Raw genomic sequence first — 23,212 nt, 5'->3', positions numbered from 1 at the left:
AAAAAAACTAAACAGAGGGAATCTGTCCTACTAGACTGTTCTGCCTGGTCTTTGGAAAATACCCACTTGATTTCACTTACTCAGACTTAAAACTTGATATTAAGTTCACATAAACTTGGACTGTGGATTTCGTCCCCCATCACTTCCACTGGAAGCCTGTTAGGAGGGCATCTTTTAACGTCCAGTAGGAACAGGAGGAAAGATTACGGCCAGCAAAAACTGTTTCAGTTTGGGCATGTGGCACATGAGTATTGTTTTAAGACAGACTAGAAAAACCAATGCTTTAAATACAGTTAAAACATAATTTTACTCATTGCATAACAAAGTAATTAGTTGTTCCAGCACTTAATTGAAGCTCTATGATGACCCTCTAATATCAGAGGGAAATCTTCAACATGTATTGGCATTATTTCAAACACATCATAGCTCTGCAGGGCATATTTGTTGTTCTGCTTATGTTGACATCTACATTAGAGATTTAGGTTCTGTTCTTCTTACGAAATTTCCTCAAAATGTGAATTTGGAAAATATAAATACAATTTCAAATGCAAAAGTATTGTGGAGCATTCATTAACAGGTTCTAACGTGAAGTGCGGAGGTTTCTCGTAGAAAAGAGTATATCAATACTGCATCTGCATTGACTAACATCATCAAAAAGTAAATGGACTGAACAGCACACTGATAGGAATTCTTTTTATACATAAAGGCTTATTTCCTAGCTGCCTGGCTTCTTTTTTTTTCTTCTCGGGTTTATAAAAGGCTACAAAGACAGACAAAGAAGAAGTAAAAAATGGGAGAGGCCTATAAATGAAAAAGGTAAAAGCTACGCTTTGGGAGAGAGAGGTCAAGATCAAGAGAATATGAGAAAATGGAACAAATGTATACATCCTGTGACCAGGGATTACATTATCATTTCACTCGATATCCCCAGCGGTGCCTGCAGTGCAGCTGAAGCCATTTGTTAAATGTGTCATACAGCTATTGCGGCAGTCTACAGAAAGGCTGTAGAGTTATGGTGCCAAAAACAGTGCGGGAGTGTTCAATCAATATCACCAGCTTCCCGGCAGCCTAAAAAGCCTAAACGAGTTAGCAGTCAGTGAATTCATTTTCCGTTTTATAACCATGTTTTTTAAGGGGAATTAAATTTAAGCGATGGCAGCAAAAGTTCAACAAAGGGTTGTGTTTTTTTCCTCAGAGGCCGGTTGTGTGAAGAGCTGCCAAGATCAGGATACAAATCGATTAAAATACAGGTTTAAAGCGTTAGCGTTTTCTCCTCATCTGTGGTATTAACCACACATGGATAATTAGAGATGTAATGAGCATAGGTCTTGCATTGCTTTTGTATTCACACCTCTAATCATCCAGATTAGGAATTAGGGAGCGTAAGCGGATCTTAGATCTTGACAAAAGACTATAACTCTGCCAAGTAAAGCAGTGGTGCTAGACTCCACTGTGTTGGCATCTTATGTGTTGTTTAATTGAATTATCTTTATATCTGTGGCCAAGTTGGGTATATTTATTCTTTTTAATGTATTCTTCAAAGCACTGACAGAGACAAATGTGGTGGGCTCCCATCAGTAATGTAATCTTCACACTGGGATATTTAACAGTAGGGACTGAACTATAAATGAGAAAGTATCAGAGTTTACCTCTCTAAACTTCTGGTAGAGTTTAGTGGCATCTAACTCCGAGGGAGACAAGATGTCCTCTGTCTCCGGCAAGTCAAACACCTCGATGCGCTTCTCCCCGTCTGCCACCGTTGTCCCCGCCTCCTCCTCATCTGTGGCGTACTCTCCCGTCTGCTATAAGAGGAAATGCAGAGTCAGTCCGCTTTTCTGCAGATACACTTCTTACAAACAACACAGTGTCCAGGTGTGAGTGAGATCTACTTTCTCTTCCATCCTGCAAGCAGAATACAAGGAGACAGCTGGAAACGACCTTGCTCTTTTTGTTAAATACAAGCTAAATATGAATGTGTTGTTTTGCATGATCAAGTGCATGAGACCCCTTATACGTAATTATTGTTGTAAAATGAATCAGCTGAAAATATCCAACCACTTCATGGAGTTAGCCAACGTTAGCTTATTTAACTGCCTGCTAGCTAGCTACAGCTAATTCAATCTGAAAGTGGCCGTTGTCATTTCACCCGGGAAAACTGTTGGTCATGAAAACCCTGCTTTAGTCACCAGAAGAACTACTGTACTAGCATTCCCCCTTCAATAAAGAAGCCAGTCAGTCACACATTCAGCTGTCCAGTTGCAGCATCCGTTCATCACATCTCTCTTTCTCTCTGTCTTCTCTCATCTGTTTCTCCCATCTCTCCTCAAAGCTACTCCAGTCACAGCGCATCACGTTGCTCTACCTGCTGCACATTGCGTGTCAAGCAGTACCGGAGACTTCTATCCATTTTCCTCATGCCATGCTTTTTTCGTTTTCTATATTGCATTAGTAATGTTATTTTAATGCCACCAGTTACATAACTTTTAGGGGAACCCACTTTAGCTGGCTAAAACTTTGTCAAAAATAAATCCTTTTGACAGCCTGGTCAGCCGTGAGTGTAATTTCTATAACAATAAGCCAAAAGATAAGTTGTACCGGCCAAAATTGAAACTTTTTATTACATTATATTCACTAGTCACCATCTCGGATGAAGATTACAGGTCAAAACTAGTGAAGTGTGAGCCTGTAAATATGTCTCTAATGGAGCTTAATCTAGATGTTAGCAATCTAAGATTTATTAAAAAAATCTGACAAATAAAAGTCACCAGAAACAACTCATTATTACAGCTTTTAAATGTTTAACAGGACTGAAACATTGAACATTTTGTGGCTTGATATTAATGTGGGCCATTACGCTGCATAAATTCAAGGCAGTTTTTCTTTTCCCTGATTCTCAAAATACTATATAATGAATGTTGGCATTGGCCATTAGGCATTAGGCATTGGATCTAAATGGATCAGCTGATTCTATCTAAAATAAATCTTTCCGTAGTTACTTCTCTTTCTGTCTTGATCTGTCACACACATGTAGTAAACACACACATGCACACACATACACACACACACACACACACACACACACACACCTCCCTGGCCTATATCTTCTCCTCATCTCTGTCCCTATCCCATCTATCTCCCACCCAGATAACAGTGCTCAGGCCTGATTTGTTTGGATGCACAGCCAACACAGAGTACCATTTCCATAATGGGCTTGCTTGTTGCCATGGTACCAGCATCCTACATTGAGGCCCCATTTACTGAAGGTGGAGTTAACAACTGAACACATGGGAGGGCAGTCAAACACCAATTTGCATATGATAAATGCATCACCTCTGAACCACATGCATGAAGAATCGGGAGAGGAAGGGACAATTTAAGGAGAAACCTTGTTGTTTAGAGGGTGCTCAGTGTGAGATGATCTGTACTATGAATTTCTAATTTGACCATGATGTTGGCATAATGACACTCACTGGAGTAAAGGGCTGTGGCTGCTCCTTTGACAAGAGAAAGAGTGTGTGTGTGAGCCACTTTGTGCAGCTTTATGTGAGTAAGCACTGACATAATTGCAATGTTTGAAGAATTGTTTTATTGGATCTAATGTTTTTTACTTTATTACTTAAAGATGTATATAATGTTTTTGTAAATGTAAGTGAATAAACTAAAAAATTTGCAGTCTTCATGTCATTTGGTAGTTATCATAATTAGCAGTTTACAAATACCGTTCACCTTCCAAGTCGTCATTACGACTGGGAAACTTAACTTTCTCTGAAAGCTCCGATCTCATCCGTCGCTAAAAAATAAGGCAGAGTCAAATCGGTTGCTCAAGATAATTAAACCCAAATACAGAATTATGGATGTAATGAAATGTCAATATCATTTATTTTTATACTCACACCAATTCTGCAATCATGCAACTGTCTTGAGAAGTCTCTACTATCTGCCCGATATGATATAATCGTGACGTGTGTGTGTATGTGTGTGTCCATGACTGCGTTCCGATCCACAGTAGGGGTGGGAATCACCAGAGGCCCTACGATATGATATTATCACGATATTTATGTTGCGATTCGATTTTATATATTTATTTTAAATATATTGACATATATTGCAATTTATTACCTTTTTCCAACTTCCAATTAGGTCCCTAAAGTCAAACTTTTGTCAACATCTGTTTATCTAAAAAGATACATTTCTCATTTGTTCATATCACTTTTTCAGTCCTCTATATGGTCCTGTTAAGTTTTCTAGTGGACTAAAAAAGCACTAGATTTTATTATTCTAGTACCAAAAAGTTAAAACTCCCACCTGCAATTTATATAATAAAATATCGATGCTTGGCATCCGTGTATCGATACATGTTACGTGTTGCCATGGCAAATATCACGATACTATGCTGTATCGATTTTTTCCCCCACCCTTAATCCACAGTGTACATAAACAGTACTCCCTACTCCCTGCTCCCTGCTCAGGGAATGTCGGTTAAGGGAACTTCCCTCGACAAAATTCTTCCAACATCCTGCAACATCAACAAAGCACACGTCAGTTCCGCTGTGTGTTACCCTGGTAACGTAAATACCTCGGATACCTGCTGCTACTGTGGACATTTACTAAAATTAAATATTGAATATACATTAAAACAAACTGATACAATTATAAAACTTATATTTCCATAACTTCTTCTATTTATATTCTATTAAAATGTATGTTATTAGTGAATGAATGTGATTGGATTAATTTACAAGAAATGGTAGCATTGTTGTTTTTAGGCAACCTAACCTCTAAAATTATCCAAATTATCATATAAATAATGATAACATTAGTTACAACGACAATAATTACAGTTATACAAACTCTGTGGTCTGCTCTATTGTTAGTTTTTGCCGCTCCTATGAGGCGCAAAGGCTGGTGGGTAATCTTTCTTGTCAGCTTATTGTGAAGTGACGAACCGTTGTTCCCTTCTTCCCTACACAGTTCACAGTGCCCTTTGAAGTGAACATGTTGTGCTCCCTGCAGTTTGGAATCTTACTTAAGTGTCTCCATGTTAAGGGTGACACGAGAGAATAGATCTGTCAGAACATTAATGCGAATCAGCTACTTCTATTCATTGTTGATTGATGTGTTACTTTTTGTTGACTTTAGTGGAACAGTGAGCCTCTTATTCTGTATCTTCACATTTACATAATTTGCAAAACAAGCAAAATTGTATCTTAGTCTAGGGCTGCAACTACTGATTATTTTTATGCACAATTATTTTGTAGATCATTTATTTTATTCATGATTCACAAAATACAGAAAAATGAACATCACAATTTCCCAGAGCCCAAGTTGATGTCTTCAAATTGTTTGTTTTGTCCAAAACGCGGTTCAAAATTCTATTAATTTAATTCACAATCATATAAAACTAACGAAAGTAGCAATAAAGTGAATATGGTAATAAACTAATTAGACTTAGCGTGTGTGTGTCTCCATGCTTTTCCCGTGTGTGTTCTCATTTAACCTCTGACAGATGGGCATGCATGTGTGTTAGATTACTTCTAATCAAACACACAAATGGGCTGACATGTGAGTGTTTGATGTCTACTGAAGGAGCATCCCGTTTATCTTAGGACCGGAGCCCCGGCATTGCCAATAAAAAGCTGTCTGTCACATCAACCCTGGCAGCACTCTAAGTGAGAAATAGCCTCCTTCCCCACCCACCGGTGAGAACGTCCTCTAATATTTATAGAGATATTAATATTAATGACCTCCTTTTATTGCCCCATAGATCTCTGTAATGGTTGTTTAACTGTTTACCCCATCGACAGTTACATAGGGAGTTATGGATGGCTTTGTGTTCAACTGTGGCAGATTTCAAGTGTTTGTTTTTACAGCGGTCACCACTTATGTTTATGTGTCCTTCCGGCGATCAGTAGCACAGGCTGTTCAAATAAATTTTTAGCCCAAGTTTATTTTGATCTTAAACGATGACAGACAGCAGCAAGAAAGCGGAAAGTGGGAGGTTCCTTGCGTGTTTAAACCACACACAGTGAGGTCTTCCTTAAAGGCTGAAATGGAGCCTCAACTCTTAATAGGGGCTTTAATAAGAGCTGACAGTGTTACATGTGTATGGAGCCGTGATTACGGGAGTGCTAGAATCAGCTACTGGGGCCTGGCAAGGAGTTTCTTATGCATGAAGACTCTCAATTCGCCATCCACCAGGAAATTACTTCAAGTCTACACACAAATGCTGCTGTTATGGTAAATCAATGCAAAAAGGTACATCTTGCATTGATTTACATTACTTCGGTGTGTCATTTCATGTGTACACACACACACACACACACACACACACACACATGGATAGCATGAGTTGCACGGCCATGAGCTCAGTGTCTGGTGGATTAAATGCTCTGTGAGTAAGCAGCAGAATCACAGGGGAAAGGCTGAGTGATGCTTTCTAGGACTGAAGTTCACATGCATGGCATCCTCTTAGTGTGTGTGTCTGCGAGAGAGAGTGTTTCAGTATATCAAAGCCTACTGTCAGACAGTTTTATGGCGTTAATAAGCTAAAACTTCCAGTCAACTGTCACGAGAAGGGAGCTGATTTACATTAAGTGACAACTAGAAGCCTCATTTTTCCAATGTAGTGTCATGTATAAGAAGTGTGTGTCCTCGTAGCAGCTTAACTTCAAATAAATGCAGATATAATGAGCATTGTTATTATAAGATGATGTTCCTCTCATTAAGTGGGTGGCATCTTATCCTATTTGCACATTGGAAATATTTTAAGATCCACATTATGATGTACATAATCTCATCATAAGTATGTATGCCCGATCTTTTACAGCATCCTGTACAGAGTCCAGTGTTGTGTGTGGTTATTACCTCGTCATCATCAGCATCATAGTGGGCATACTGCTGCTCCAGCAGCTCTCTTTGTCTCCTCTCTTGCTCCAGGGTCTGCTGGATGAGCGAGGCCACCTCACTCTGCTGGCCCGGACGCTCTCGGCCAATCACAAACCTGCAACAACATGCGGCGTTATAGACAGCCCTGGCAAAACACGCATGTCAACAGTTATTGAACATTTCAAAAAACATGACACAATAAAACAATTATGTTATTATTTTAATTATGTATTAAATCATTACAAGTCTTTAGACTGCATTTTACCGCCCCAGAAAATATGCTTCTGTAGCAATCGGAAGTGAAAAGGCTTATGGGAAATGTAGTCTCTGACAAAGTATAAACACTCATTTTAAACAGTCTACCATTTGTCTTAGCCTTATTTGTTCATGGTTATAATTCATTTTACAACGTCATATAGAAGTTTAAATAAAAGAGAAAAACATTTCTCATTGAGACAAACAGGCACATCATACATAGTTATGTCCTTTTTACGTATTACACGTATAACATTATTTACAAAATTTCTCCTCCAATTTCTTGCCTGCGTGTATTTGTACATTAAAATGACCACAGCCGTCATTGTGTGAGAGCAGTAGAGGCCCACAGCCACACAGCAATGACGGCGATATCTGCTGACGTACCAGGGCAGGGCCGGGAGACGGGACGCACATAGTAATGTCAGAAGACAGTCAGCTCGGCCAGGCAGCCTGTTATTAGTCTGGCATGGAACTAAACAGAGAAAGCCACAGGCTCTGCCTCTGAGCTACTGACTACTTACTGTAGTTACACATGGGACCTACATACAGTACATACCACATTAAAATGCAGACCGTGCAATCTCTTGTTAAGGTTTAGGTTTGCCACAAATATAACCTGCCCTCATGCAAATAGTGTGTCTCTTCGCATGTTTATTATAGAAAAATATAGTCTTTATAGATTCAAGAGCACATAATAATCAAAAAATGTAGGCAGAATGATGTACTCTGATATAACTCTCTAAATCTCCAACCCAGTAGGGGGTCTATGACTGTGTGAGAGCGTTCCTATCTACTGTATGTGTGTTATAGTGAGAGAGGGAGCTACACAGAAAGAGAGGGAGAGACAGTGCATTTGAAGTAGGGCCTAATCAAGGGAATTCAGTTCCCGAGAGCTCTTTCATATATTTCTAAAGGCAATGTGGGAAAGGCCTTACGCTCCAGCAGAGAGGCGTATTTGATGTACATGTGAAGGAACAACTGAAGGGCAGGACAGAGATAGAAAGTAAGAAAAAAGAAAAGAGCCCTGGCTAAACTAAGTTCTGCAAGCCTTTGGACAGCAGGGAGGTCTGAGAAGCAGCTGACCTGGAAACAGCCTTTCTCCTCACGCATGGGGAGTTTGTCTTGGTTCCACCCTGCCTCCCACTGTTCTGGGGCTGCCACACACAGCGCTACTTCAAGTCAACTGCAGAAACCTTCACTACTGATCTCATTTACTCCAATTAATACAGACATGGCTCTTGTGAAATATACAGTATTGCAGGAACTCGAAGGGACAACATTTTGATGAGTGAAAAGAAAAGCTTAAGTGGAAAGATAAAAAAAAAAATCCTGGGAGATGTTCTACAGGACACATGTCTTCTACATTAGATGGCACTGGATGACAAATATATGACTGGTCAACCATGGAGGAGACCATCATTATATTTAAGGTCATGTAGAGATTCCTCTTTTTTTTTATTCAGGCTTCGGATATTGGGTGCACCATAACAGAATTACTTAAAGAATGAAGATGTTATTTTATATTTTTCAACATATCCCAGTAAACGATCAACAATAGGTAAGTCCTTCTGTCAATATTTTCTGAACCCATGTGTTCTATTGAAGACATAAATCTTTAAAAACAGACACAAATATATAGTTTCATTGTTCAAAAGGTAAAGTAGTTTTCCAAAACAGCTGGGCACTCTCATTTGAAAAGTAAATAGCGCATTTGCTGGGGACTATTTTCAGCTGCGGACTAATACACATTTGGTGCGCTAATGAGTACTTACAGGAGTAGGATGCTGTGTAGGGATGACTCTAAATAAACATGTCCATCTCCATCATAATGAAGGAACATGTAACCCTGTGCAACACTGATGTGTTTTTGGACAATAAATAATAAGTTTTGGCTTAACAGCGACGTCTTAGTGAGAAGGATCAAATCATTGTTGGTTTTCGCATTTTCATGGGATTTGTTGATATTAAAATAAATATAGAATAATGCCAATCTCGTCCTTTAAAAGTATAAATAGCAATCAATGTAGGAGGAATGTGCATAGAATTAGAGTTAATGCTTGTTTGGTATTTTGTCAAGAAAGCCAGCTTTACACAAATGTCAGCGTGGACTTTTTAGAAGACTTACTTTAGAGAAGAAGATTATGATGCAACTCACATAATTAGTTTGAGTAACTTTATAGCCAATAAAGGTGCATGTTGGGCTAAAATTATGTCTAAAAATCATCAACTGTCTTCCATAAGTGAGGCAGAGCCGTGCATTCTGTTTTACACATTATGTTACCAAGTACATATTTCTCTTGTGTTTCTCCACAAGTGATCTATATGACAGGGCATTTAAAACCATTGGTGGGGGTTCTGACTAAAATCTGGATGATTTCCTGCTGGAAGTCAGGGTTAAATATAGCTAAAATGGTAAATCTAGGACAGTTGGCCATAAAACCTCTGGTGATCAGACAGAAAGAGGGAAGGATTTACCAAGGAGGAAGAGAAGAAGGAGTGAGTGGGTGAGACATGATGGAGGAAGACTGAAATAGTGAGAGAGCACGGAGGGAGAGAAGGGTGAAAATAGGTCTTGAGAAATAACAAATAATAAATAGTGACTGTAATTATCATTACAACTCAGTGTTTATTTAGTGTGCTAGATCTAAATGTCTAAATAACTCAGTGTAACCCTAGCTCTTTACACTTCAAAGCTTTCTGCACTGCTCATACTATTTATACCTGCAAGATAGATGGACAGGTGATAGATGGAACCTTTTCAAGGCTGCTTCACCTGTAGTGCCACATCCTGGTATGTGAACCCCACCACCTTGTCAATATTAGTTCAGCAAACAGCATCTGTCCAGCCAACAGTCTGTTCTGATACAGTTGGACATGTCTTTGTTCAGCCACCAGCTTTTCCCCGGGCACTATGCTCCACACACACATACACATCTATCTTTCCACAGCTGAGTCCCACAGAGAATCGACCAGAATAGGATTGAGGTTGAACACCACACTGAGGCCTTGGATTATTTAACACCGATATAACAGCTGTCTCCCCATGTGCAGCGTGTCTACGGATGGATCAGCTAATTAAGCCAAATGGGGGCATGATAAAGAATACAAGGCTTAACAAAAATATGAAGAGGTGTGAAAACAGCACATGGCATGTAGGGAGAAGAAAAAAGTGGAACAGTGACAGCAAGGAAGAGTCAAAAGAGAGAGTCAGACAGGAAGGGGTGTGCACAATAACAGACGGTGGTCGTAAAACAACGAGAGAAAAGACAACAGCAAGAAACAACAGAAAGCGGAGATGGCAGGCTCCAACGGTGCCAAGGACAGCCCTGGCTTTCCAAATCAAAGCCTTCTTGGCATATTGTCTGTGTGTGTGTGCTCTGAGCTCCCAACTGCTCTAAGTGGACTTTCACATATTGTATTCCCATATCTTCACCTATCTCAGATATGGTAATGATGCTAAGGGGCCTGCCAAACAACTCAAGCGTCTCTGAGGATGGCTGCTTTAGCGTCTGTTTTGCAGCTTTTGCACCATGACACCCGAACAAACAGCATTCAGAATTATACCATGCAGTGGGAGTGAAGAGTGAAGACTGTCCTCCTTTTATTCTGCGTAGAAGTCACTGATAACAGCTGGATTTAAAGGACATTTCTTGAGGCTTAACTTTGGTAATAATTACGTCTGATACTATACGATTATAGTCTGGCTCTTGGGGCTGGTAGCTGTTTTGGTTTCTATAATCTTATGGTAATCCAAAGATGGATCAGTGGGTAATAACACACAAATCATTTGTGTGTATGCAATAAAAAGAATTACATCAACATTTTATTTCATGTTTAACCATTATCTGATGGTGGAGTACCATAATTAGGTAGGATTGCTTGTCTGCAGGTCTTACCTGACCACTCCTGATGTGTTCCTGAGGACGGAGGCAGCAAAGCTCTGGGTGACGCCCACCAGACTGGTCCCATCCACCTCCACGATCTGGTCATTCACCTTGATCCTGACACACACACACAAGTGAAAGCCTCATTCAACACTTTCTGTAGCAGTAGTGTAGTATTGTGTATGTATCACTGTCTTTGATTTACGGGTGATTCTGGTGTGTCACTCTGTGTTCACCATCTGTGTGTACATGTGGGCTGAAAGTACAATATAGCTCATAGACAATGACTGTTGCAAATGACTGACTAAATTTAAAATTACATTATGACTTATGCGGCAAATATACTTCAAAAAGGCACAAGGGACAAACAAACTGGCCTATCATGCATATTCACATTATTTAAAAAAAAAAAGAAGACTTTCTTGCGGTCACAAATTTCCGCTGCAATAACTCCAGACTATTGCCTAACCAAGAGACAGAAGAGATGAGGCTCAAAACAAACTAGGAGGGCTAACGAGGACATGGCAGCCAGCTAGCCCTGAGCCCTGAGCCACAACACAGCCGGCATTTCATCTCTGCTCTGGACATGACGAGAGGTCAGCAAAGTTCTTGACTTGAAACTCCCGATGATCCACTTTTTATGGGAATTGTGAACAAATCAATTGAAAGAGATGTCCTTGCTAAATATTCAGTTCAAATCCACTTGAAAATCTGCATAAAAACCAGACTAAGATGGAATCTGAATCTAAGTTTTGAATAATTCTTTCTACATATGAATCCAACAAAAACAAGCTCTCATTATTTTTCAACAGCATATTGTTCTAATACTTCACTGCTTGAAGGCCAAACACATGCATCACTTTCTTCTACCATATCAACCTACTATACTGGTACTGCTTCTATTTGGTCCAGTAGGGCTTCTACTAATCCCTCTTCAATATCTATGAACACTTTAATCTTGTTCAACTGTTTGAATTTGTATTTTTATGATAGAAATTGGTCCAATCAAAGCAACATTCAACTACTCTGGAGACTGGAGAGTGGTGACACTCAGGATAATTGAGAGGATAATGAATTACTGTTTCATGAGAGTTTTATCCAGTTCTACAGAGATCAATTAACATGCACCAATACAGTTTCCATTTATCCTCAACCTTTATACAAATTCTGTTCATGCATAGTCATAGAATCTGACTACAGCATTTGGTGTAAATGTGTATGAATGCTGGAATCTGAGCACCATCTTGCCGCTGACTGATGAAAGCCTCTTAACTCAAATGTTCTTGATTTGCAGGATGGAACTAACACAGAAGGGCCCAGTTTTTTCGAGAATAAAATTAAAATGTAAGGATTTCAATTTCAACCTATTTCAGGGACACTGATATTAAAGTGATTTAGAATTATACTTCCATAAACTTGAGGAACTCATAAGAGGCAGATAAGTTCGTGGTCAAAATCATTGCAGCAAAAGCTGAGAACTCCTTTATTTCAGGACTCAAACCCAACACATTGACCAAAGCCGTCACATGGATGTAAAGAGCCGCATCACACAGAGAGCGAGCTGGTCATCTCTCAGTCAGCAGCTCAGACTCTTTTCTGACCTTCACAGCATCCTCAATTTGGCTTTAGGTGGCTGAGGCTGGTTGACATACAGCTTCTGAGCAAAATCAGCGGGGACAAAACAAAAACAAAATGACAAGGAAGATGACAGTTCACACAAATAAACCAAAACACATAAATACCTTCAACTTATAACCTCCTTCTCACCAATGTACACACACACACAACTAGGGTCATCTGCCCCAGACAATACAGTGAGCCACAGCCAAGCCCATCTATCTGTCTGCCTGTGAGTGTGTGTGTGTTCAGACCATTAAGTCTGACTCAGCAAACAATAGAAAGCCCTATAGCTGGAAAGGATAATGATTACAATTACTTTCTGGCTGGTGACTCCTTCCCTGAGTGTGTGTGTGAGCAACATAGCACGTGAACTGAGGGTGAATGAACAAGTTATCCAGAATGTATTACTAATATATTGAGTCTTCCATTCGTTCCTCTCATATAGTGATCAAGGTTTATTGTGAAATCTATCATGGGGACACAGGCAGAGCTGCAGATTCACAAAAAAGGATGTTTCTGTTTCCATCATTTAATGTAATAGAGACACTACTCATGCTTTATCATGTTTTAACACTGCACTATCACGTATTTCCACAAACGTCAAAGTATCACTAAGGGAGTGGCTTAAAGAATACATTACATTCTTATGTAAAAGTCCTACTGTACGAGGCAAATATGTAATAATTGTTCATATTTTAATAGTTTATATATTTAGTCATTATTTAACATAAATCTTCTTTTAAAGTTGCTTTTTTTCCCAGTAATGAATTGAATTTTAACACAGCTTCTTCCTCTGATCTTTTCAACTTTTCATAGCTACTTCTTCCACTCTCTGAGGGAAATGAGACCTTTTGGAGTCATCTTAGAACAGGATCAACTTTTCTCACTTTCTCACATTTTTAACTAATCTCACTCTCATGTGTTTCTGAAAAAGCCAACTCTGGCTGCTACATAAAGGGGGGAAAAAAATGAATCCCTGAAGGACACACACCTACTGCAAACAACCCCAGTGCACTAGGTTTTCCAGTGTGTATGTGGAGCTTAGATACTTACTGCTATCATACTGCATGGAATGGGAGTGCCTATCTGTTTTTTAATCTGTTTATGGGGAACCTGAACTACACAGACACACTAATAGGTAGAAGCTGGTGGTTTAGAGGCAGAAAACCACAGCTCGCCTGTTGGGAAGCTGTCATGTTCTCCTCTTCCCCTGGGCTGAGTGCTTACTCTGCACTGTTCACACTTTATAAGACACACAACATACACACAGTTTCTCCCTTGCAACACACACACATACACACACACACACACACAATCCAGGGATACAGACAGAGACACACTGTGAATATGAAAGCCTATAAGCCTCTCATTTTTCTACAGACTAACTTTTGCAAACTAATACAGAATACACTGACAATACATACGGACACATAATACACTCTAATGCAATGTGTCTGTCACACAATACACTGTATACACACACACACACACACACACACACACACACACACACACACACACACACACACACACACACACACACACACACACACACACACACACACAGTACAGTCCTGTGTGAAACTTCATGTCCCATACTGTGCCTCTCCCAGTCGATCTAATCCAAACCCCTGCTGCTAAATCTGACAGGGACAGAATGTGACTGTGCATGTGTGTGACTATGTGACTGTGTGTGTGTGTGTGGGAGGGAGAGAAGGTGTTGTTGGGAAAGCGGAAACAAAATAGCTGATTAATTGCTGTGTGTATTTTTGTACTTTAGGTGATAAGTGCTTCTTTGGTCCAGCACACGCTGAGCTTTCATGCAGTCTCGTATGCTTTAATATCTTCTCCACACTCAGTAATTGCTCAGTAATATGTGTGACATCCAATAGGAAAGCAGCTCTCACCTGTCGTCTCTCTCAGCAGCTCCGCCCTCGATGACGGTTTTGACGAAGATGCCCAGCTTCTCCAGGCCTGCGTCAGCACCAACACCCATCCCGATGATACTGATCCCCAGACCGTCTTCATCTGGAAACACACAGACCACATTGCTGAAGTGTGTGTTTGTGTGCGTGATTGGGGAACAGCAATGTTAAGGGCTTCCATTTCCTAACTTTCCATTGAGCTTGGATAAAACCCAAAATGGCTCCTAGTAAACTGACGTCAGGCACTCAAACAATTGATTTATTAATGGAGAAGATGAGAAGGCATTCACTACAGGTATAGTGGCCTTCACATAAATAGGAAATGTGCTGGATGGGAAATTCCCTTCCCATGTAGCATTCGTCCACCCCCATCCTGCATTAATCATTCATGAGTTGTTAGGGTTACATAACAGATAGTGGATGGTGAAATCCTACGATGTCTATTTTAGGTCCTTGGCAATATTGGATTTCAACACACGAAAGCCTCAACAGGAAAGACAAGTGAAGAAGATGCAATATCACCTCTTTGTAACTCGTGCTGGGGAATTAGGACAAACTGTGCACTACAGTGTCTTTGAACGATTTGTAGTGTACTGCTGCACTGAAACAGGAAGCTGAAAATAAGACTTACAAATGATTTGGCCAAGTTATGAAAAAAAGAAAGGAATGAATAAAGTAATGGTTGCCTGTAACCTGGACAGAAAAAAATATAGAAATATGACACCTTTAATAAAGAAAATAAGTGACATCCCATATGTGGGTGATTCTGTCAACTGGGTATAATAGGAAACCGACGGGATCCACCTCCTCGTTACTGTGTTCTTAGATTTTCATTCCCACCTTTCTCCAGCTCCACAGGGAAGAGCTCCAGTTTCTCCACCCTCTTCTCCAGCTCGTATTCTGCGGAGGAGGCCACAGGATCCACCTCTTCGTTACGTCGGTCATAGTCCTCGTTGGAGTAGGTGTTGAACACCTGGAGAGGGAAGCACACAGAGTTAACGGAAGTGGGCACATAAAATCAAATATAGTAGATAACTCACATTATAGACGTAGAAATGGTTCCACCACCTCAGCAGCGTGACTCTGGGTGTTTGATTACATTTAATGAAGTGGATATTATACCTAATGGCTTACATAAATCAAGTTTTGGTTTAACATACACACAGTTTACAAAGCTATACTTATCAACAATTACAACTCGCTCACAAATATGACAAGACATTGCTATTCTTTGAGGATAACAGTGGTTGCTCTGCAGGTAGAGTGATGCTGCTACTTTAAAAGTTTATGAATAAGGATGAAAGATGAAAGAGCTTTTGTGTTCTCAACCAACAAGTTATCTACACAGCAAAGTTAACAACACTCTGGTTATAACAAAGCCACAATTGCAACCACAAATCATCCCATTAACTAACAGGAAACAGCAGTGTAGAGAAACATAATGTGGGGATAAGAAGGCTTTTCGTCTCCTCTAAAGCTGTGCTGTCCTTGTAGGGACCTCTCCCCCACAGCAAGAGTCAGCCATCACTTCACATCTCATCCAGAGAAAGCGCTCTCACTGCCCTCTGCACCAAAGAGGAAAGGGAGGTGGTGAGAGAGCTGTGCACAAGCAGACTCGAACGTGCATGCTGTTGTCTTGTCAGTAGTGTCGTGTTGCTCAGAACGCGAGCAGCTTAGCTGAATAAAGGGCTTTATAAAATGTTTACGCGGATACGTAAACACACATGCAAGCACACAGGCACATACACACAGCCGGGATGATGATATAAGCTCCATGCCGGCTGTCTGTGTGCCTCTCAGTCAGAGACACCTGCACAATCACACTGACTGCAGCTGCTATTATAAAATCTGAGAAACTAGCAACCTTTGCAACATGTTGTTGTCTCCTACATGCAAGAAGTTCAGGGGAAGGATATCACCCATTTAGCTTGGCGACATAAATCATCATCAAAGTAATTCACAACACTGCATACTACTCTACTCATCTGTGATCACATGACTCAGAACTACAGCAGATGAGGAAAATAAACTGTCACACAATGCACTGAGGATCACACCCACCCTGCTGTAGAGTCACTTCCTATCTCAGTGCAGTGACCTTTTTCAATTAGGTGAAAGAGGAAATATATTCTCAGTACAGATCAATAAGGCGTTATGTCACATCACTTTTATTGATTAAAGCCTTAAGTCAGATTTATGTTCGTCACTTTGCACGTATGTGTGCAGAAATGGCGCGAGATCTCAGCTGTGTGAGGTCATTCTGTCATCAATATTTTAGTATTGTTTGAATTGTGAAAGATAACGATGATGAAACAAGTTCAACAACATAAAAAAATGCATGAAAAACGTTGAGTCAAGATATTTGCTTTGGCTTTTAGTTAGAAATTTTTCATGCTGTAGCGGATGGAACGTGGGTTTGACTTATATCTTAGCACATGATAAAGAAGCAACAAACTACAGTAAATAAATAAATGGCCCACTGCTGAAGAATCCCTGTCTAGGTTGTACACACAGCTTGGGCACACTGATGTGGCGTGATGCTGCCAGGGTTGGTTTTCATTCTTTCCTCTACGTGGGCCTGCGTGAGCTCTATCCATGACCTCCCTGTCATCAATCATTCATTGTGATCAACAGCCCTGTATTATGAACGCTCGCATGGACTCACACACACAAACACACACACACACACGCATTGCATTAAAGAAATATAAAAGCCACTACACACGCACACACAATAAATACCAATGTCCAAATACACTGCTGATACATGCCAACTCCAACACTTGCACCGTCCTGAATGTCCTAGATGCTACCATTGGCAGTCATTACATTCTCTAATGGCCTCTCTCTATCGCTGTGTGCTATCTACAAACACATTAGCATGTGGCCAATCAGAGAGAGAGAGAGAGAGAGAGAGAGAGAGAGAGAGAGGTCATAAAGAGAGATGAGGACAAATCAGGGTGTAACCGTGAAAGAGACAGACGAGGTGCAGTGATAGAGATAGATAAGAAAAGAGCAGGAGAGGGAATTCAAAAAAAATCTGAGAGACAGATAGATGAACTGAGGAGGCAAAGGATGGACAACAGAGCAATGGTGATTGAAAGAGGGAGTCACAAAATAATCAAAGAGCATGCATAGGTAGGCAGAAAGAGAAACAGAGAGACAAACTGCACCATCAAATGGAAAGCATATACCCACAAGATAAAGAAACCTGGCAGTTGGCTCCAGATTATCAGAGGATGAAACACCATGTTCAGTCAGTTTGATTATATTAAAGGGACCCAAAGAATAAACAAGCTCAAAATTTGTCCTCCCTTTAAGAAGGATCAATAGAGCTTGTTGAAATGTGTAGGTCAACTTGTGCAGACAGATAAGTTTTGTCTTTTTTAGGTTTCCTACAAGTGTAGCAAAATATTCATATTTCTCTTCTTAGATAAGATGTATATCTTCTTGTTCTCTGACATAATTGGATTTTGTTCTGCCAAAAAACACATTTTGACTTTAAGTAACAGGAGAGATAAGTAAAAAAAAAAAAAAAAAAAAAAAGACAGAGAGATATTTTGGTACCATAATGGGTGTGACCGTGTTTGACCTTGGCAGTATGCTAGAATACTGCTGCCTTCTGCTTGTTTTACTATAGGGAGCTGAAAAATGGACAGAGCTCAGGACCATGCCTAAAGCTGGCATCCACAAGTCTGACACCTGTGGAACAGACAGTTAGGACTGCTGTTAACCACACATGTATAATAGCTATAATCAAACAACACTGGCCTATTATGTTTACCGTACATATACATCTGCCCCTCATGGAAATTTTTTAGTCATGCTGGCTTCATGGCACTGTCCAGGCTGAAATCTCTCAACTATTACATGGATGGCTGTGAAATTTGGACATTCATGGTCCCCAAACGTGACTTCTGCTGACTTACTCTTACTCTGACTTTTTCTCTAGCACCACCGTGAGGTTGATTTTAGTTTTTTACTAAAACACCTCTACAACTATAACTATAGAGCATTGCTGATCCTCAGAGGATACATTGTAACTTTGACCCCCTGACCTTTCCTCTGGCGCCATTATCAAATCAAAATTCCAGTTTGTCCAAATTGGTTTAGAACCAAATAACTGCAAACTAATGTGAATCCCAACAGCCTCAGCTGTACTTTGTGTTTGGTGCTAATTAGCAAATGCTAGCATGCTATACCCTAAAATAGGATATAACATTAACATGGTAAAGATTAAACCTATGTAACATCAACATGCTAGCATTGTCATTGCGAGCATGCAAAAGTGAAGTCTAAGTACAGTTTCACAGAGCAGCTAGCATCACTGATGACTGTTAGTCTTTTTATGTCCCGGTTCCTCTGAGAAAGGTTATCATTGGCTTTTTTATGATGTACAATATAAGGACAACAAACATGGTGCGAAGCTTGACAGAGCAGACACAGCCCAACATTGGCTGCATGTAGAGACTCAGAAGACAAAAATAAATCTTGACAGCTCCACCAAACGTAATATACATGTATCAATACGTTGACCCACATAATCCAATAAACTGATCGCTGGATACAGCAATGTCAGAGCATTTCAACCTTACCCGCTTTAATAACTGTGAAATCTATATCCTTATCACGTCAAGATGACAAACACCTACAAATTTCCACTTTCAAGTACAGTCGGTGTGTGCTGAGGCAGGTTATTATGCCCAGTTGTAATTCCATTTTCATTGAAGAGGCAAGGCCCACAAGGACAACCACTAAATGTGATAGTAGAATGGAGTATAAAGGGCCGTCTCTCCATGTGGTGCCCCTCTGGAATTGAATTGGAATAGTCTTTTGGAGGATTAAACACAACACACAACCATTTACATGTAAATATATTCCTCTACACCGCCTGAACTTTCTTTCAAGCTTAACGCACTGCTTTGGATGAAAAAAAAAAAAAACTTGTGCCGACAAAAAGTGAGATTTTTAGGATTGATATAAAATAGCCTTATTTTCAGATGGCTGGCAACATATATTTAAAATCATAAAATACGGTTTTAAATAGTTTTATGGGGTGGTGGTGCTTTCTGAGTACATCTTGCTGCCTAATTTTAAAGCAAAAAAAATATATAAATCTTCTATATGTGGTTTACATAACTATAATAAGTGTAGAAAAAATAAAATCCTCTTAAGATCTGAGCCAGTAGATGCACTCATCATCTTACAGCAACTCTTTCAATACACTGATCAATCTGAAGTGAATAACACTTGACAGGTTACCGTGGCACCTGTCAGTGGGTGGGATGTATTAGGCAGCAAGGGAATATTTTTTCCTCAAAGTTGATGTGTTAGAAGATGGGAAAATGGGCAAGCTTAAGGATTTGAGTGACTTTGACAAGGGCCAAATTGTGATGGCTAGAGGACTGGGTCAGAGCATCTCCAAAACTGCAGCTCTTGTGGGGTGTTCAGAGTCAGAGAGCAGTGGTCAGTACTAGTACCAGTACAGGGTCATGGGCAGCCAAGGCTCATTGATGCATGGGGGGAGCAAAGACTGGCCCCTGTGGTTCAAGCCGTCAGGGTGCCCATGCTGACCCCTGGTCCACTGCTGAACGCACCTACAATTCGCACGTGAGCATCAGAACTGGATGATGTAGCAATGGCAGAAGGTGGCCTGGTCTGATGAATCCTGTTTTCTTTTACATCAAGTTTTGGCCGGGTGAGTGTGCATCAATTACCTGGGGAACACATGGCACCAGGATGCACTATGGGAAGAAAGGCAAGCTGGCGGAGGCAGTATGATGCTTTGGGCAATGTTAGGCTGGGAAACCTTGGGTCCTGCCAATCATGTGGAGGTTACTTTAACACGTACCACCTACCTAAGCATTGTTGCCGACCATGTACACCCTTTAATGGAAACGGTATTCCTGATAGCAGTGGCCTCTTTCAGCAGGATAATGCGCCCTGCCATAAAGTAAAAATGGTTCAGGAAAGATTTGAGGAACACAAAAACAAGTTCAAGGTGTTGACTTGGCCTCCAAATTCCCCGGATTTCAATCCAGTTGAGCATCTGTGGGATGTGCTGGACAAACAAGGATCTGCTGCTAACGTCTTTGTGCCAGATACCACAGAACACCTTCAGAGGTCTAGTGGAGTTAATCTTGATGGGTCAGGGCTATTTTGGCAGCAAAAGGGAGACATACACAATATTAGGCAGGTATTCATAATGTTATGGATGATGGGTGTATATCAATTTGGATCCACCCACACACTGAAATATAGTAGGCTACACATGCAGGCACACCTCTTTCTGTGAGATTATACATACAGTCTGATAATGACTACCTTCCCTTTCTCTAATTTTCAGTCCTCACTGTATCAACCGATATCACTCCTCTTCCTCCGCTTATCCACACACACACACACGTTTGTATTTTGTCAGTAATCAAACCCCTTACAATGGAGTTACTGGCACTTAAGTGCTACAACACTTCTGCTTGGGCATCCACAGATTGGCAGTCTTGTAAACTGATCTCCAGGCCTCGAAGGAGGACGGAGGGAGTTTGGTGTGGCTCTTATGAAATGCAGTTTTACTGTATTTTGTGGATGTTGCTGCAGCTGCTGTGACTCTGCACCCTCAGCCACTGACTTGATTAAAGCTGAGCCCTCTCACTCAGTATAAGTGCCTCCTTGTATTTGTATGTGGGTGCTTGATGCATGTATGTATGCTAGAAATGCACATCTGGTATTATAGTGGTAACAATATGAGTATGACTGCAGCCATGTGTGTACAGGCGGTTGAAGTTTCATTGCTGGTACACGTTGGCACAAGCATGCGTTCATCCATACATATGTACATACCCAGGCTGCTGTCCTCAATCAAGATTCATATCACTGCCTATGGTGCTAAATGACAACCCCTAAGCCTCTGTCAGCCTGTCTGGATAACTGTTGGACTAGCCCGAAGCCTCCTGTCTGGGACAGAGGAGCTGGGATTAATCAATGGCCCACTAAACCAGCTAAGAGGGGAGTAAAGGGGCAACAGAACATGGTATGGCTCGAAGAGAAAAAAGGGTAAAAAAGAAGATGCAGAATGAGATACTGAAATGGTGGACTGGGACAAAAAGGGGACAAATGAGTGGACATGTGAAGAGATGCAGGAAGCTTTAAGATGATGAGAAAATGTAGGAGTAGTAAATGAAAAAGAAGAATCAAGTTTACACAGGATGGGAAGCAATTTTCACTGAGAAAGAGAAACAGAGTGACTCATATGATTCATGGGTTAGAGAAGCAGCATTGAGGCTATTGAAGAGTGAAACAGGCAATAAGAGAGAAAAGAAAAAATAAAGAAATTAAGAAAAAAAAATTAAGCTGAGGGGCGGGCGAGGCTAGGGTTAATTTGCTCCAGGGTTGTTTGAGTCCTTGCCTAAGATGTCACGGCATGGCGCCCATGCCCGGCCAACCGCCTCTGATGGTATTAACCCAGGCCTTCGATGTGTCGGTGCCAGTGTGGTCGCCCTTCCTGCGCCTTCCAGACAGTGGACGCTGCCCAGGGCAATAAGAGACTGGAAAACCCAGGAGAAATGTTCCTACTGCTGTGGCACGAGCCCAGCAAACTCTGCAGTGGATTAACTACAGCCTGGCACACACACACACACACACACACAGTCTCCTCTGCTGCGACAGCTCAGCACATTTGCATTCCATTACTTCTACCTGTGGCCACCCACCCACTGACACAACACCGTGCCGGAGAGCTGACAGGTGCAGAAGAAAGTGTCTGGTTGATGAGGGTACGAGACAGTTGCTGATGATGGAAGTCAATTCATGCCTCGCGAGAGCAGACTGAGACTGACAGATATAAAGAGGTGGAGATGGGGAGAAGCGAGAGTGAGAAAGGAGAGAAACAAACAGGAACATTCAGTAACCCACTATATATAAAGATAAGTGAGAACGTACAGGATTTTACAGTCAATTCAAGGCCAACCCTTCTGTCATCTTGACACAGACATCGCCCTGTTGTCTGAGGAAGTGCCACCGACTTTGACATGACAGGCAATGTCACAATCTAACAAGTCAGCATTTCTTTTTTTAAATTCAGACGGAGCTTCTGCATACAGAGTATGCAGTTAAGAGTTAATTTCAGAGTTGTGCTTTCATTCAAAAGGAGCAAACTCAGCTTTCTTCAGCTGCTGCTGGGTTTTTTTTGGCCTGAAGAATGAACTTCAGTCCACTGTTCATGGCACAATACCACTGGGTGCCATGACTCCCACTGACAAACCATGCCACTGGCCGACTATAGGACGAGACACAGAGAGTTAGGGAGAGAGAGAGAGAGAGGGGGGCCAGCTTTAAACAGGGGGCAGAGCATAGTAAACAACTGCAAATGAATGGCTGCAGACAATGCCCTGCTTTATTTCATGTCTTGGTCATATACAGTGAGTGGGAAGCTAGGATCAGAAGCAACACAACAACATGTTGCTTGTACACAGTACTGATGCTCTGATGCCCACTTGCTATGCTATGTAATTAATTATCCTGCAACAATGACTTGGCAGAGTTTGGGACCACAATCGGTATTTGTATTTCTGCACCAAATAATAAACTGCTTGTGGCACAGATCAATATTAGCAGTGGTTGGTTTTTAGGATAGAAATCAGT

At 40.9% G+C, this 23,212-nt stretch overlaps 1 protein-coding gene across 2 annotated transcripts in view; it reads right to left on the bottom strand.

Moving 5' to 3' along the window:
- Positions 1-1,649: 1,649 nt before the first annotated feature.
- ppp1r9a (protein phosphatase 1, regulatory subunit 9A) overlaps positions 1,650-23,212 on the bottom strand; it is a gene marked incomplete at its 3' end in the record, with an annotated part of 36,606 nt that continues 15,043 nt past the window's right edge. For both annotated transcript variants that reach the window (XM_038724499.1, XM_038724498.1), the window contains 5 exon segments: positions 1,650-1,802; positions 6,865-7,000; positions 11,040-11,144; positions 14,555-14,675; positions 15,413-15,545. In XM_038724499.1, coding sequence (XP_038580427.1) covers positions 1,650-1,802; positions 6,865-7,000; positions 11,040-11,144; positions 14,555-14,675; positions 15,413-15,545 — 648 coding nt within the window.

Source organism: Micropterus salmoides, unplaced genomic scaffold (assembly GCF_014851395.1).
Source record: "Micropterus salmoides isolate LMB-PRFRI ecotype aquatic unplaced genomic scaffold, ASM1485139v1 Ms_hic_scaffold_17, whole genome shotgun sequence".
Classification (NCBI taxonomy): Eukaryota; Metazoa; Chordata; class Actinopteri; order Centrarchiformes; family Centrarchidae; genus Micropterus; species Micropterus salmoides.
Note: the sequence above shows the minus strand (reverse complement) of the source record. Positions and strands in the feature narration are given on the sequence as shown.